The sequence below is a fragment of the Lathyrus oleraceus genome, chromosome 1 (genome assembly GCF_024323335.1).
Source record: "Lathyrus oleraceus cultivar Zhongwan6 chromosome 1, CAAS_Psat_ZW6_1.0, whole genome shotgun sequence".
NCBI classification, from domain to species: domain Eukaryota; kingdom Viridiplantae; phylum Streptophyta; class Magnoliopsida; order Fabales; family Fabaceae; genus Lathyrus; species Lathyrus oleraceus.
In genome coordinates, this window is record NC_066579.1 from 29,770,671 (window position 1) to 29,787,461 (window position 16,791).

Below are 16,791 nucleotides of genomic sequence, written 5' to 3' on the forward strand. Positions count from 1 at the left end.
AACTACATTTTTATTAAGATTATAAAATTACTCATAAATAGTTGATTTGATATAATATATAACATATAATATAAAAATTAATATTATAAAATAAAAATGATCAATTATAATTAAAATAAAAAAATAGTATAAATAAATAGATTAAAAACTAAATTAATGAATAATATAAAATAATAAATATTATAAAATAATAAATTAACATAAAATATTATATTAATAAAAAATAAATAAATATAAAAATATGTTGATCAATTTGAATCAATTTTAAAAAATTAATTTGAAATTTAATCAGAATATTTTTTTGGATTTGCCTTATTAACAAAACAAGTTGTAAGAACAACACAAACAATTTTTTTTAACATCTTGACGACCTCATTTTCCTTAATGACATTCTAAGAAATTACCTAAATTTTGTTTGAATTGATGAAATAGGATGCGGCGAAGTAAAATGAGATGGAATAAAATAATATTTTATTATTTAAATCATTTAAATTTTAAGATTATATTTGGATTGATGGAAAATAACGGAACAGAGCGAAATAGAACATGACGAAGCGAAACGGAGTAGAGCGGAATGAAATATATATCTCACTTCATTGTTTGATTATTTTATTTAAAATGTCTCATTCCTTCACATATACCCCAAATTGGATGGAATTTGATGAAATGAATTCCATCCTGTTCTATTCCATTCCATTAATTATTTGTAAATTCAAACAATAGAATCTCATTGGTTACCATTCCATTCCATTACATCCCACACCACAAATCCAAACATATCCTTAAACTTTGTTTGGATTGATGAAACATAACGGAGTGAAGCGAAATGGAACATGACGGAGCGGAGCGGAATGAAATATAGATCTCACTCCATTGTTTGGTTATTTTATTTAAAAATGTCTCATTCCATCACATATACCCCAAATTGGATGAAATCGGATGGAATGGATTTCATCATATTTGCAAATTCAAACTATGGAATCTCGTTAATTACCACTCCGCCCCATTCTATTTCATCCATATCAGCACTCCAAACATACCCTAACTACGAAGCGAAATTAAATGATATAAATTTTATTTCGTTCCATCACTTTATAATTATATTTTTTTCCATCCAATTTAGTCTCATCAAACAATTTATCTTTTTCCATTCCAAACCATGTTTGTTTCACTCCATTCGGCTCCATTACATAGACTTATCCAAACTCCGACTATTCAAAATCCAACTTCTCTCATTCAACATTGCATCGGATCCTTCTCGGCGGCGAGACCTTTTCACCGGTCCGGTATGTCCTCACAACACCCACATACAAACATGTTCGTCACTCATCGTTCTTTTCCACCTTCAATTACCGTAACTTTATTCTTCTAATTCACACCTTTTAACAAAAAAAAACATAATTTTCCCCCTTTTGTTTTTGTTACTGTTAGAATTGGGTGTATTTTTTTTGTGCAAATTGTAACCTAGCATTCCAGGTCCGGATTCTTAAATATGTTATATTATCTTAATGTTGTTATCTGCAAAATGTTATTGTGTGTTCCATCAATGTATGTTTGGATTGAAGATTTAGAATTTCAATCTAAGATGACCTAGTTTTTGTTTGAGTTTAATTTAGGATCTCTAATGCTCTTATCCAGGAAAACATAATGGATTGTTTGGCTACAAAATCAGTTCTTTCTAATCAGTTTGCTCCATTTTCTACCATCAATACTAATTCCGCCACTAACTCCAAATTGAGAACCAGTTTCAATAGAATTTACGGAAGCACGACCAAAGAAAAGTTATGTCTCTTATTCTCTAGGGATAATTACCTAGTTGGGAGGAATGTTGCAATCAAATCAAGCAGAGAAGTGTCTTATTTGAAAACCCGACAAGAACATGGAACTTGGGAAGAACCAGATGTTGCTAGTGACAGTGATAACGAGGATGGTGTTGAAGAAGACGAGAGCCTTGGATTTGAAAGTGATGGGGAAGAGACAGAGACTTCACAAACTGCCGGTGTTAATATCACCTCACAGGCCGAGTATGAGGAGCGTATTAAAAAAGGTATTTTTGTTTTTCGAGTTTCTTTTTCTCTACTGGAGTCCTTACGTCATGGTACTGAAAACTGGACCAAATGTTTCTTTGTTAGCTAACCAGGCACCTGTATCAGATTGGAAAAAATAATAATCCGACTGAGTTTTGGCTGGCCATAATCATGATAGTTGATCGGTTTACTAAAGCACGCTCTGTCAAAGTGTTAAACCTTGTTAGTTACTTGTCTTCTATATGACAATAATTAGATATGACAGGAAAAAACAACAACGGGGCTTGGGTCTAGTAAAAGGGACTAGGTAGGTTCTCACAATGTGGTGAACCAAAACTTAAATCCCAGCTAACAGAGGTATCCATATTTACTGTCGGCTCGCCTCAATTAGATTGTAGAATGTTTTCTGACATTGTATAATAGTCCGCTAATATAAGTAGATACTCTTATACATGCAGAGGTTGAACAGCTTTTGGAACCAGAAGAAAGAAAGATATTGCAACAAAATGTAACTCCTAACTTTGAAAAGATATCATCTGTAAGTCTGTAACTCTGCATTATCTATCCTACTTCCCCGCTTTCTTACCTATACCTAAACTCTTATTTTCACGTATTCAGGAAAAATGGAGTCCACTGCACTCTCTTGCCTTATCACTTCAAATTTATAGCATGGACCAGCTTGTTCAAAATGGTTACGATATTGATTTTCTCAATAAGGTACATTTGTTTATATTATATATGTATGTCATTTTTTTCGTAGCATTTGCCTAATCTTAAATAAGATAATTTGATCAACAGGAAGGTCTCACTGCACTTCATAAGGCAATTATAGGTAAAAAGGAAGCGGTTATAAGCCATCTTTTACGGAAAGGTGCAAGTCCTCATGTCAAGGATAAGGTATGGACAAATTCCTCATGTTCATAAACTGTTGACTGCATTCTTGAAATTTGATTTATGTGTTTTATGTACTTATTAATATGGTAGGATGGAGCTACTCCACTTCATTATGCAGTTCAAGTTGGTGCAAAGCAAACTGTGAAATTATTGATTAAATACAATGTTGATGTCAACGTTGCAGATAACGTGAGCGCTTTTAATAACACAAGTTTCTTTCTACATGTAAATAATTTCTTCAATTTGGGGTATTTACAATTAATTTTCTCAGGAAGGTTGGACCCCATTGCATGTTGCCATTCAAAGCAGGAATAGAGATATAGCGAAAATTTTGTTAGTCAATGGTGCAGATAGGATGATGAAAAATAAGGTAACTTTGTTAAAATGCAACACGGTGAACATGTGTTGTTTATGATTCTATTTATTCTTAGCCTCGATAGTGGAATTATTCGTTTTTACTTGTTGTTGAAGTAGAACTTCATTTATTGGCAATGATTCAGGATGGAAAAACAGCACTGGATCTAAGCTTATGTTATGGAAAGGACTTCATGTCTTATGACCTGGCTAGATTACTGAAGGTAGTTCCAGCCAACTGAGTTCTATAATGTGCTGAGGTGTAATTGAGCAGAACCAGGTTGAAGTTTCAGTTAAATGTTATGTGCTTCTAATTGGTGCTTCACACTTCTTCATTCATTGGAGATCTTAGAGACAAATCTTTCTCAAAATGAAGTTGTCTAGATCTTGGAGATCTTAGAGTCGAATCTTTCTTCGACATCAATGATCCTGGGATTTTTTTTGCAGCATAGCTTTAACTCATAGTTTTGTGAAAAACCAAATACATAGTGCAGATTATAAGTCTTCCATTGAAAAGTTGTTTATAATATTTAAATGACAGATAAGAATTTCTGTTGAGGTGTTACTATCTTAGTCTTAGATAAAAATTATTATTAGTTGACAACTATTTTGAAGAAATAATGTCTCTTGTGGTTGAAATTTTAAATATTTTAAGTATTGATAATAGTGATCCATCTTAGAGCACCCATATTCATTGTATCCATTTGGATTCTTTCAATCTGATCCACTATAAATTTTCTATATTTTATAAATATTCATACAATACATCAAAAACTAAAGTTAGACACCATATTTATATTTTACATTAACCTATAAAAATATATAATTCAAATAAAATAATTTCAACATATATATATATATATATATATATATATATATATATATATATATATATATATATATATATATATATATATATATATATATATATATATATATATATATATATATATATATATATATATATATATATATATATATATATATATATATATATATATATATATATATATATATATATATATATATATATATATATATATATATATATATATATATATATATATATATATATATATATATATATATATATATATATATAGAAACATAAATGTTAAAATAAACTATTAGCATAAAAGGCATGAAAAACATAAATTTAAGTAAATTTTCAATTGTTATCATTCTCCTTACCAAATTGCTCTATCAAGATAATTATAAGAATAATTAAAATTTTCACCATATATGCACCACGTTCAAAGTCAGTGTGGTTATGGATGTTAATAGTTTCCAAGCCACTTGAATGCAAAATTATTGTTTTCCACAATCTTAATCATTTGATTGCACACCACTATTTGAACCTTGTGAGACATAATGGGGTTTGTTGGTTGAGATAAAAATTATGATATTGTTTGATTGCACACCACTAATAACCTAGTGAGATATAATAGAGTTTGTTGGTTGAGATAAAAATTATTGATATGATATGGATAAGGTGATGTATAATATTGATAACTTCCAAAGTGAGTTATCATCTCAATTTGAGATAAAAAGAGAAATTTGAAAATTCTGATTATGTTGTGGATTTGAGGTATATTTCCAAAATATGAGTTGTTTTGTTGGTTTGGGATAGAAGGATGACTACAATCATTTTGCATAAAATTACACCAAAAGTTTTTGTAATTGGGATTGACAAATAAATTGGGTAAACAGAATATGAGTTGTTTTCCTAAATTAAATCTTTGACTAATCATACAAAATATATATAATTAAGAGTAAACAGAAAGATCATGTAACTAGGATAATTTAAATAATAAAAATCCAAAATAATATATAACTAAATATCTCTATTACAACAAGCACAGTAATAATGTAGCAGAATTTGAACATTTGACATTGTTTTGGCAGGCACTATAGCATCTGCGGCATAACAAAATTTCAAACAATTTACTATTTTTGCAATCTGTGATTGACAACACTGTTGCAGTCTCATAGTTAAGAATTGAGAGCAAGAAACAAGTTATCATGCACCAGCTTCTGGAGACCTGTGTTGATTTCTCATCTCTTGATCAGCATTCCTTAGAAATTGATCCCAACCACTCCCTTGACTGGTATCCAAGTAATCATATGGAACTGCTGTTTTCAGGCCCGGCCTAACACCGCATCGATCTTCCACAATTCTAAACTCCACATCATCTCCTTCACCATGGACATGCTCTAATTCATCCCATGTAAACAACAATGATAATGTAAAGCCACCCCAAGGGTTGAAATCCACAATCTTAACTCTCTCATCATTCGTAATGTAAACATCAAACGTGTAGTTTTCCAACCCAAATTTACCTCTCACATGATTGTTGAAAAATGCGTGTATCACTAACATGATATCATTCTTCTTTTCGAGCAGAACGGGATAAAAAGTAGTAACCTCCCGCTGAGAAACTCCGACTAGTTTCTGATTCTGTACAAAACAACGAAACTCCATGTCTGGCTTAAGCGACGGATACCATTTACGGAGAGCAAGAAAGAAATGCTGGGGTCGAGACGTACGTTTATCATGGCAAGAATCATAAGCATGACACAAGTCATGGACTAACGAGTCAGAAGCTCGGAACAGAAGCGCAATTTCACTGAAAGTCGTGCATCGAAGAGTACCAGAAGTACTTATCCAAGCTGAATCTTTCGGAGCACTCCAATTCAGTTTGGGGAAGACTGCACCGCCAAGGGACTCGATCGATTCCTTAACTTTCAATTCGAGTTCTGGAAAAGAAGGCGGCGGAGGAGATTCTTCTGCTTCATCATCAGATCCCTCTGACACCTGAAAATCTTCTTCATCGTCAGGATTGCGAATTCTATTGGGTAATGCGTCTTCGTTTAAGACGGAAGCAGGCAATAGAAAGGGTCCAGAGTCATCAAGAAGGTACTCAACGAAAGGTTCGGGTAGTTGGTGAATTAAAGTCTTGATTGATACAGATTTGAAGTTTGGGTACCATTCCTGAATCTGGCAACAATTCACCTCTTCCTCTTTCATATTCTGCATTCTCTTAAAAAAAAAAGATGAACTGAACTTACTTTCTTCAAATATCTGGAGTGCAAAAGCATAGAAATGTAATCAAGTATGATTATTCGCAATCGAAATGGATCAACTCATGCTTCTTAACCCTAGTTCATATATGTATGGCAATTATCCCCAATCAGAAACAATCATATTTTATGAATTGATTAAACTGGGAACCAAATATTTGCAACAAGAAATCAAAGGTTCAAAGATATAGTAAAGAGAGAGTGGTACCGGGCTAGACTCGAGGTGTTGCGGCGGCGATTGACCTGTGATGCAGTGGCTTTTGAGGTAACGTTGAGGAGAGCGAAAGTGAATGGAGGCCACCAGAGGTTGAGTGCTATTTTCTTTTACTCCTCCGTCCAGCAAATATTCTACTAATTTCCTAAAAAAAATAAAAAAAAGGTTAATTACTATATACTCTCAGTGTAAAAAAATTTATACCGTCGATTGATCATCATCATCCGTTTGTATTACTTTATAAATTTTTAAAATAAAAATCAAACTTCTTTTAATATCCGACGTCTATGATTCACTGACAGTGTAAAATCCTTTTATACTGTCAGTGTATTTCAATTACTCATAAAAAAATTGTGTAAATGTTCTTTTTAATTAATATTCGAATTAATGTACGTAAGATATGTAGAATTTTTTTCTTTTAGTTATGCTAAGAGGTTTTTAGAATTTTTTACAAATATAATCCATTTTTTAAAGAAAATTCTCAAAATATCATTGGCGACTCCTCTTAAAAATTGAATGCAGACGCCAATTGGATTGGCTAGGGCATGTGTTATAACCAATCCAATTGACGCTCTTGTGTATAACTTGAGAGGAGGCGCCAATTGGATTGACGCCTCGGTGTAAAATGCAATTTTTTTATATTATAAATAGATGTGTTGTGCGAGTCATTGTTCCACATCTCATTTAATCATTTGGCAATCATGTTTGGTGTTCGTCGCCGATACAGAAATGTGATTTATGCGAGAGACAAACCTCAAATGCTGATGCTGTTCTGGAACATCACTACGTTCGATCAACTGAAAGAGGGAGCTGATTCGTTGGTTAGATGGGAAAATACCAGAAGGGGAAAAAATTAGAAGTATTGAGAGACTCGACGGTATCTTTGGTTGGGTGCGAATGAAGACTGATAAGGATGCTAGGGAAATGATGTTCGGTCGAGATGACATCAATTTGATTGTTGTAATCAGTTAGAAATATTTTTGTTTTCAGATAGCTTATTTTGTACTGATGTTTGTTGTGAACCCCGTTGTAACAAAAACTTAATGATATATAATGATTGAACGTTACATAAATACAATGTTACAAAAAGCTTAAGACCCAGATGATGCTCCTCGATTGGGACAATTGTTCTTGTTGTATCCTGGTTGACGACAAATACTACTTAATCTTATCCTTTTATCTGTGGAATCCATTTCTGTCCTAATACGTGTGCTGTTTGACATTCCTTTTTTCTTTCTACGCATCTCGTCGTTGTGCCAAACTATATCACCTTTATATGAAGGCCAATATTCCTCCATTGGTAGTACCGAGAAACTTTGATTATATACATTCATGACGGTGACAACCTTGTACACATAATATAAATGGTTGTAAGCGTCTTGACGAGTATAATCGCATGCTGTAATGACATGGGAGCAAGGAATGCGGAAGGCCTGGAATTTTCCACAATCACACCAACTTCTGTTTAGTCTAACAACATAGGCTACATTTGGTATCCCCTCGTTGTGGTCCATTGTTTCCTGGACGCTGAAATTTTGCCTATGACGGTCAAAGACTGTTACAGCGTGTGTGCTAGCTTTGATGCTTTCCTCTTTCATGACTTTCATGCACACTCACTGAATACTTGCCCGGACATTAACACCGCACTCCATCTTTCACCTCTGGTTGCGAACGTAGAAGCCAACCTATAATAGGTCGATCTTACCAAGGCGGTTATTGGCAGATTTCTAATTCCTTTGAATACACCGTTCATGCATTCCACAAGGTTTGTTGTCATGTGGCCCCATCGACAACCTCTGTCAAATGCCCTTGTCCACTGCTATACTGGTATGTTATTTAGCCATCTTCATGCGTCTTCATTAGAAAGTCTAATTTGATCACGATAATATTGAAATGACGGCTGAGTTAGAGCATACCCAGCATTCACCACCTTCTTGCGAAGATTCTTATCTTTTATTGCACGCATGAAGTTTTGTGCAATATGTATGATGCAATAGACATGGGTAGAAGGAGGATCATGCCATCCGTTGTCATGGTTGTTGTAGGCACTCTCAATGGCAGCATGTCTATCAGAAATCAAACAGAGATTAACTTGTGGAGCCACATGCGTTCTGAGATGTCGAAGAAAGAAACCCCATCCACCAGCTGTTTCACCTTCAATCAGAGCAAAGGCAATGGGAAAGACATTGTTGTTGTCGTCTTGTGCAACCTCCAAAAGCAAAGTACCCTTGCATTTGTCGTATAACCAAGTGCCATCAATTTGAATAATATGTTTGCATAATGCGAAACCTTTGATGCATGTGTTAAACGCCCAAAAGAGACGGTGTAAGATTCTATTACCTGTAACACAGGTTCCATCTGGCATCATTGTTGGCAATGTCTCCATAATTGCCACAATTCCTGGGACATATGTTTTAAGGGCTCATAAAAACCGTGGCAATTCTTTGTATGAATCCTCCCAGTTGCAGAATACCTGTTCAACAACCTTTGTCCTTGCAATTCAGGCTTTCTTGTAAGATGAAGTATAATTATATGTTGTTCTGATATTGGATATGATTATACTTGTAACACCCCGATTATCGTTAGAATAATTTAAATATTATTTAATATGATTATTTGAAGGTAAAAAGGAATTATTAAATAATATTGGGAATTATTATTATTATTATTATTATAGGTGTTATTTATTTTAATAATAATTAAATAATAAAATAAATGGAATATGAAGAGTGGAAGGGTAAAAGTGGAAATTTGATAAGAGGCCAAAGGGAGAACTCAGAGTTTTCACGTGTTGTTGCCTCAGAGTCAGAGAAAGGGGAGAAACGCTGAAGAGAAAGAGAAGGAAGAGGAAAAGGCCAAAGATTGCTCAGAGCTTCCTTCAATCCAAAGAGGTAAGGGGTCTGAACCTTATTAAATAATAATATGCTGAAAATGGTGAAATATTAGATGAACGAAATTGGGATTTTAATCGAAGGAATTCGTAGAAATTATATGCAATGATGTTAGGATTTGTGAAATCGAATAGGAGACTAATTGTATTAGATGATATGAGTGATTTTGTGTGAAATTTGGACTGTGGAGGGATGAATTTGGATAGATCTCGTAGCAGAGGGAGCCATTGCAGATCTGGAAATCTGGTTTCTGGTCATACGCGTATGGCACTAGGCAATACGCGTATGAGATGGCCTGGTACGCGTATGGCACTAGGCAATACGTGTATGGATGAGGAAGATGGAATTTTGAACGTGAAATGGTCTCTGGTGGTACGCGTATGGGGAAGTGATACGCATAGCATACGCGTATGGGAATGGCCAATACGCGTATGGATTTGGTCAGGCGTGGGCAATACGCGTATGAACATAGGCAATACGCGTATGGGCAGACTTGTGGTCTTTCCTGGGCTGTTGTTGTGCAGTTTCGGTTGTTTAGGCTGAGCGAGGTAACTTAGCTGATGCATAGGATACGAGGGATCATTTCCCGTTGCTTTGAGTGGTATAGATATTAGTAGAGTGTGATAATACTGTGTTTGATCATGTGGCATGATGTGATATGCTTTTATGATAGAATGTGTTAATGATGATGATAACATGACTATATGATGCTGTTGTTGCTATGTTGATTATGATGCATGCTTGGTGTGCATGCATTCATGAAAGGCCGATGCCTAGTGATGAACGGACTGAGTTCCAATGATGTTGTTGACTCCGGGCTTGTTGAGAGGCTTGGTTCCTTACGGGGAACTCGGATTCTATGGTGATGAATCTGGGAGTGGTGATCCTGTAGTTGGTCACAAAATGGGTATACCGAGTCGTGTTGAGTCATGCATGGGTGTGTGCATTGCATTTGATATGTTGTTTGTTGATGTTCATGAGTATGTTGATTATGATGATTATGATGAGCTGTGTTGGCATATGTGAAATATATTTATGTTTATATTTCTGTCGCTATACTATTATTTAATAATGTAATTCTCACCCCTTCTGCATGTGTTTATGTTCATCTATGATGAGCAATGTGCAGATAAAGCGGAGTAGATATTGTTGAGGTTCGAGGAATAAGTGTAGAGTTATTCTACAGAGTCGAGTCAAATGCTCTGGTCATGTGACACCGGGATTATGGGATTCGATAGATACTATAATATTATTTACGTTGTCTATGATGACTAATGTTGAAATGTTTTGTTTAGATAATGTTGAAACATTATTATGAATTGTTATATGATGAATTATAATATTTGTGTTGTTGTCCGCTGCGAAGATTTAAATATTAAATAATATATGTTATGTTGAAATGGAATAAGTGTTATGTTGTAAGGAATGTAAACTCTTCTACATGTTGTACTCTGATAATATAATTAAATATGTCGTTCGGGTAGAAGGGTGTTACATTAGTGGTATCAGAGCATGGTCAGTCCAGTCGAGTCATAATGTGAGGTTTTCCCTGTTGGTCGATTAGTGTAAATGACACTGTCGATATTTAACGGTTGTGGTTGTGTTGTGCAGAGTATGGCTGGAGAAAATGACCGTGCGATGGCTGAGGCTTTGGCTGCTATGGCGCAGGCTATGCAGGCGCAGCAGAATCCGCCGGTCGACGAGTTTAGGAATTTGGGAAGGTTTCTGAAGAATAACCCTCCTACATTCAAAGGGCGCTATGATCCAGATGGTGCTCAGATTTGGCTGAAGGAAATTGAGAAGATTTTCCGGGTGATGACGTGTACTGAAGCACAGAAGGTGCAGTTTGGTACGCATATGTTATCTGAAGAGGCTGAAAACTGGTGAGATAACACTCGCCAGAGAATTGCAGTACCAGGTGCTGAGATGACTTGGGAAAGGTTCAAGACGGCCTTTCTGGAGAAATATTTTCCTGCTGATGTGCGATGTAAGAAGGAGATGGAATTTCTAGAACTGAAGCAGGGTAACATGTCTGTTGCTGATTACGCTTCGAAGTTTGAGGAGCTGGTGCAGTATTGTCCTCATTATAATAATGCTGATGCTGAGGAATCCAAGTGTGTCAAGTTTGAGAACGGGTTGCGTCCCGAAATCAAACAAGGCATTGGTTACCAGGAGATTCGTAGGTTTCCTACACTGGTTAATAAGTGCAGGATATTTGATGAAGATAGCAAGGCTAGGACTGCTCATTACAAGAGTCTTAGTGAGAAGAAGAATAAGGATCGTGGTAGTCCTTATGCATCTCCAAATGGTAAAGGTAAGCAGAAAGTGGCAGATGAGAAGAAGCCAAGTGGGGGAGGATCTTCCATAGCTGGTAAATGTTTCAAGTGTGGCGAGCCAGGCCACCGTGCTGATAGCTGTACCAAGAAAATGCTGAGATGTTTCCGATGCGGTCAGGCTGGTCATAGAGTTACGGAATGTAAGGATGCTGGTCCGACATGTTTTAATTGTGGCGAGAAAGGCCATATCAGTTCGCAGTGCTCGAAACCGAAGAAGGCGGCTACTGCAGCTCATACTACTGGTAGGGTGTTTGCTCTGAGTGGGACTGAAACTCCTAAAGAAGATAATCTGATTAAAGGTACTTGCTTGATTAATAATGTTGAATTGCTTGCTATTGTTGACACTGGTGCTACTCATTCGTTTATTTCGTATGAGTGTGCGACCAGGATTGGTGTGATTATGTCGTCCCTAGGCGGAAGTATGGTGATAGATACTCCTGCTAATGGTTCTGTGAAGACTTCTGTTGTCTGTCGAGGTTGTCGTTTGACGATCTTTGAGAGAGAGTTCGTGGTTGATTTGGTGTGCTTACCCTTGCACCAAATTGATATTATTCTGGGAATGAATTGGCTAGAATTCTATGGCGTGTTTATCAACTGCTATAGTAAGACGGTGCGGTTTTCTGAAGTTGGTGAGAATGATGAGGCCAGATTTCTATCTGCTAGGCAGGTGGGGGAATTTGTGAAAGATGAAGCTCAGATATTCGCTTTATTTGCGTCTCTGCAAACGGATAAGAAAGTGGTGAGTGTAGATTTGCCTGTTGTCTGTGAATTTCAGGATGTGTTTCCGGAGGATGTAAGTGAATTACCTCCAGAACGTGAAGTCGAATTTGCCATTGACTTAGTACCAGGTACGAGTCCGGTGTCGATGTCTCCTTATAGAATGTCGGCAACTGAATTAGTTGAATTGAAGAAGCAACTTGAAGAATTGCTTGAGAAGAAGTTTGTGCGTCCAAGTGTTTCTCCTTGGGGTGCACCAGTATTGTTAGTGAAGAAGAAAGAAGGTACGATGAGGTTGTGTGTCGATTATCGGTAGTTGAATAAGGTGACTATCAAGAATCGGTATCCATTGCCGAGGATTGATGATTTGATGGACCAGTTGGTTGGAGCGCATGTTTTCAGTAAGATTGATTTGCGGTCGGGTTATCATCAGATCCGAGTGAAGTCAGATGATATTGCGAAGACTGCTTTCCGTACGAGGTATGGTCATTATGAATACACTGTGATGCCGTTCGGTGTGTCTAATGCTCCAGGTGTGTTTATGGAATATATGAATCGTATATTTCATCCGTACCTTGATAATTTTGTTGTGGTGTTCATAGATGATATATTGATATATTCTAAGACGGAAGAAGAGCATGCAGGACATCTGAGAATTGTTTTGCAGGTGTTAAGAGAAAAGAAATTATATGCAAAGTTATCTAAATGTGAGTTCTGGTTGAAGGAAGTGAGTTTCCTTGGCCATGTGATTTCGAGTGGTGGGATTTCTGTTGATCCTGCTAAAGTTGTTGCTGTATTACAGTGGGAGACTCCAAAGTCTGCTACTGAGATACGCAGTTTTCTGGGGTTAGCTGGTTATTATCGCAGATTTATTGAGGGCTTCTCTAAGTTGGCATTGTCGTTGACGCAGTTGACTAAGAAGGGTCAAGTGTATGTGTGGGATACAGCTTGTGAAGCGAGTTTTGTTGAGTTGAAGAGGCGGTTGACCAGTGCTCCAGTGTTGATATTGCCTAATCCTGGTGAGTCCTTCGTTGTTTATTGTGATGCTTCTTTGATGGGTCTTGGTGGTGTTTTGATGCAGAACGGTAAAGTTGTAGCTTATGCTTCTAGACAGTTGAAAGTTCATGAGAGGAATTATCCTACGCATGATCTAGAACTTGCAGCTGTTGTATTTGTGTTGAAAATGTGGAGGCATTATCTGTATGGTTCCAGATTCGAAGTGTTCAGTGATCACAAGAGTCTGAAGTACCTGTTTGATCAGAAAGAGTTAAATATGAGGCAGAGAAGGTGGTTAGAATTACTGAAGGATTTTGACTTTGAATTAAGTTATCATCCCGGTAAGGCTAATGTAGTTGCAGACGCGCTGAGTAGGAAGTCTCTACATATGTCTATGATGATGGTTCGGGAGCTTGAGTTAATTGAACAGTTCCGTGATATGAGTTTGGGTTGTGAAGTTTCCGCCGATAGTGTAAAGTTGGGTATGCTGAAGTTGACTAGTGGAATTCTGGAAGATATTCGGAATGGTCAGCAAGTTGATGTCGCTCTAGTTGATCATATTACTATGGTTAACCAGGGTAATGGTGGTAATTTTGAGATTGATGAGAATGGCATCCTGCGATTTAAAGGTAGAGTTTGTGTTCCTGAGGTGTCTGAATTGAAAAAGAGTATTCTTGAAGAGGGCCATAGGAGTGGATTGAGCATCCATCCAGGTGCAACTAAAATGTATCAAGATTTGAAGAAGTTGTTTTGGTGGACTGGTATGAAAAGAGATGTTGCTAAGTTTGTGTATGCCTGTTTGACTTGTCAGAAGTCAAAGATTGAACATCAGAAACCGGCAGGTATGATGCAACCTTTGAAGATTCCTGAATGGAAGTGGGATAGCATTTCCATGGATTTTGTGACGGGATTGCCGAGGACAGTGAAAGGTAATGATTCTATTTGGGTGATTGTGGATCGATTGACTAAGTCGGCGCATTTCTTGCCGATGAAGATTAATCACTCTTTAGAGAAGTTGGCAGAGTTGTATATTGAGGAGATAGTGAGGCTGCATGGTATTCCATCCAGTATTGTGTCTGATAGAGATCCCAGATTTACTTCTAGATTTTGGGAAAGTTTACAGAAAGCGTTGGGAACTAAGTTGAGGTTGAGTTCAGCTTATCATCCTCAGACTGATGGTCAGACCGAAAGAACTATCCAATCCTTGGAGGATTTGTTGAGAGCTTGTGTGTTGGAGCAGAGTGGTTCTTGGGATAGTTATTTGCCGTTGGTGGAGTTTACTTATAATAATAGTTTTCATGCTAGTATCGGTATGGCTCCATATGAAGCATTGTATGGTAGGAGGTGTAGAACTCCATTGTGTTGGTATGAATCAGGTGAGAGTGTTGTACTCGGACCTGAGATTGTGCAGCAGACGACTGAAAGGGTTAAGATGATTCAGGAGAAAATGAAGATTTCTCAGAGTCGTCAGAAGAGTTATCATGATAACAGGAGAAAGGCACTTGAGTTCCAAGAGGGAGATCATGTGTTCTTGAGAGTTACTCCGACGACGGGTGTGGGTAGAGCTTTAAAGTCTAAAAAGCTTACTCCGAGGTTTGTGGGTCCGTATCAGATTTTGAAGAGGGTTGGGGAAGTGGCGTATCGGATAGCTTTACCGCCGTCGCTTTCTAATCTGCATGATGTGTTTCATGTATCTCAGTTGAGAAAATATATTACGGATCCTTCGCATGTTGTTCAGTTGGATGATATCCAGGTGAGGGATAATTTGACCGTTGAGGTGTTGCCAATTCGGATAGATGACCGAGAAGAGAAGACCCTGAGAGGTAAGAAAATTGCTCTAGTGAAAGTTGTTTGGGGAGGTCCAGCTGGTGAGAGCTTGACTTGGGAGCGTGAAGATCAGATGAAGGAGTCGTATCCGGCTCTATTTGCTTGAGGTATGTTTTCGAGGACGAAAACTCTTTTAGTGGGGGAGAGTTGTAACACCCCGATTATCGTTAGAATAATTTAAATATTATTTAATATGATTATTTGAAGGTAAAAAGGAATTATTAAATAATATTGGGAATTATTATTATTATTATTATTATAGGTGTTATTTATTTTAATAATAATTAAATAATAAAATAAATGGAATATGAAGAGTGGAAGGGTAAAAGTGGAAATTTGATAAGAGGCCAAAGGGAGAACTCAGAGTTTTCACGTGTTGTTGCCTCAGAGTCAGAGAAAGGGGAGAAACGCTGAAGAGAAAGAGAAGGAAGAGGAAAAGGCCAAAGATTGCTCAGAGCTTCCTTCAATCCAAAGAGGTAAGGGGTCTGAACCTTATTAAATAATAATATGCTGAAAATGGTGAAATATTAGATGAACGAAATTGGGATTTTAATCGAAGGAATTCGTAGAAATTATATGCAATGATGTTAGGATTTGTGAAATCGAATAGGAGACTAATTGTATTAGATGATATGAGTGATTTTGTGTGAAATTTGGACTGTGGAGGGATGAATTTGGATAGATCTCGTAGCAGAGGGAGCCATTGCAGATCTGGAAATCTGGTTTCTGGTCATACGCGTATGGCACTAGGCAATACGCGTATGAGATGGCCTGGTACGCGTATGGCACTAGGCAATACGCGTATGGATGAGGAAGATGGAATTTTGAACGTGAAATGGTCTCTGGTGGTACGCGTATGGGGAAGTGATACGCGTAGCATACGCGTATGGGAATGGCCAATACGCGTATGGATTTGGTCAGGCGTGGGCAATACGCGTATGAACATAGGCAATACGCGTATGGGCAGACTTGTGGTCTTTCCTGGGCTGTTGTTGTGCAGTTTCGGTTGTTTAGGCTGAGCGAGGTAACTTAGCTGATGCATAGGATACGAGGGATCATTTCCCGTTGCTTTGAGTGGTATAGATATTAGTAGAGTGTGATAATACTGTGTTTGATCATGTGGCATGATGTGATATGCTTTTATGATAGAATGTGTTAATGATGATGATAACATGACTATATGATGCTGTTGTTGCTATGTTGATTATGATGCATGCTTGGTGTGCATGCATTCATGAAAGGCCGATGCCTAGTGATGAACGGACTGAGTTCCAATGATGTTGTTGACTCCGGGCTTGTTGAGAGGCTTGGTTCCTTACGGGGAACTCGGATTCTATGGTGATGAATCTGGGAGTGGTGATCCTGTAGTTGGTCACAAAATGGGTATACCGAGTCGTGTTGAGTCATGCATGGGTGTGTGCATTGCATTTGATATGTTGTTTGTTGATGTTCAT

The 16,791-nt window shown here is 37.0% G+C and overlaps 2 protein-coding genes across 7 annotated transcripts; one reads left to right on the forward strand and one right to left on the reverse strand.

The window, feature by feature from the left end:
* Window positions 1-1,052: 1,052 nt before the first annotated feature.
* LOC127076417 (ankyrin repeat domain-containing protein EMB506, chloroplastic) lies at window positions 1,053-3,840 on the forward strand. Of its 2 annotated transcripts, none has more exons than XM_051018171.1 (8): window positions 1,053-1,286; window positions 1,639-2,047; window positions 2,486-2,565; window positions 2,646-2,744; window positions 2,826-2,924; window positions 3,012-3,110; window positions 3,193-3,291; window positions 3,422-3,840. In XM_051018171.1, the coding sequence occupies exons 2-8, from the start codon at window positions 1,648-1,650 to the stop codon at window positions 3,515-3,517; spliced, it is 972 nt and encodes a 323-aa protein (XP_050874128.1). In that variant the 5' UTR covers window positions 1,053-1,286; window positions 1,639-1,647; the 3' UTR covers window positions 3,518-3,840. The 2 variants fall into 2 exon arrangements, with proteins under 2 accessions (XP_050874128.1, XP_050874061.1); XM_051018104.1 differs by having other exon boundaries at window positions 1,163-1,317.
* Window positions 3,841-5,077: 1,237 nt separating this feature from the next.
* On the reverse strand, window positions 5,078-6,727 carry LOC127076560 (uncharacterized). Of its 5 annotated transcripts, XM_051018589.1 has the most exons (3): window positions 6,565-6,714; window positions 6,345-6,434; window positions 5,078-6,090 (listed from the first exon to the last, which is right to left on the reverse strand). In XM_051018589.1, the coding sequence occupies exons 2-3, from the start codon at window positions 6,372-6,374 to the stop codon at window positions 5,296-5,298; spliced, it is 825 nt and encodes a 274-aa protein (XP_050874546.1). In that variant the 5' UTR covers window positions 6,375-6,434; window positions 6,565-6,714; the 3' UTR covers window positions 5,078-5,295. The 5 variants fall into 5 exon arrangements, with proteins under 5 accessions (XP_050874546.1, XP_050874473.1, XP_050874239.1 ...); XM_051018516.1 differs by lacking the exon at window positions 6,345-6,434 and having other exon boundaries at window positions 5,078-6,306; window positions 6,565-6,727; XM_051018282.1 differs by lacking the exon at window positions 6,345-6,434 and having other exon boundaries at window positions 5,078-6,315; window positions 6,565-6,722.
* Window positions 6,728-16,791: the final 10,064 nt, after the last annotated feature.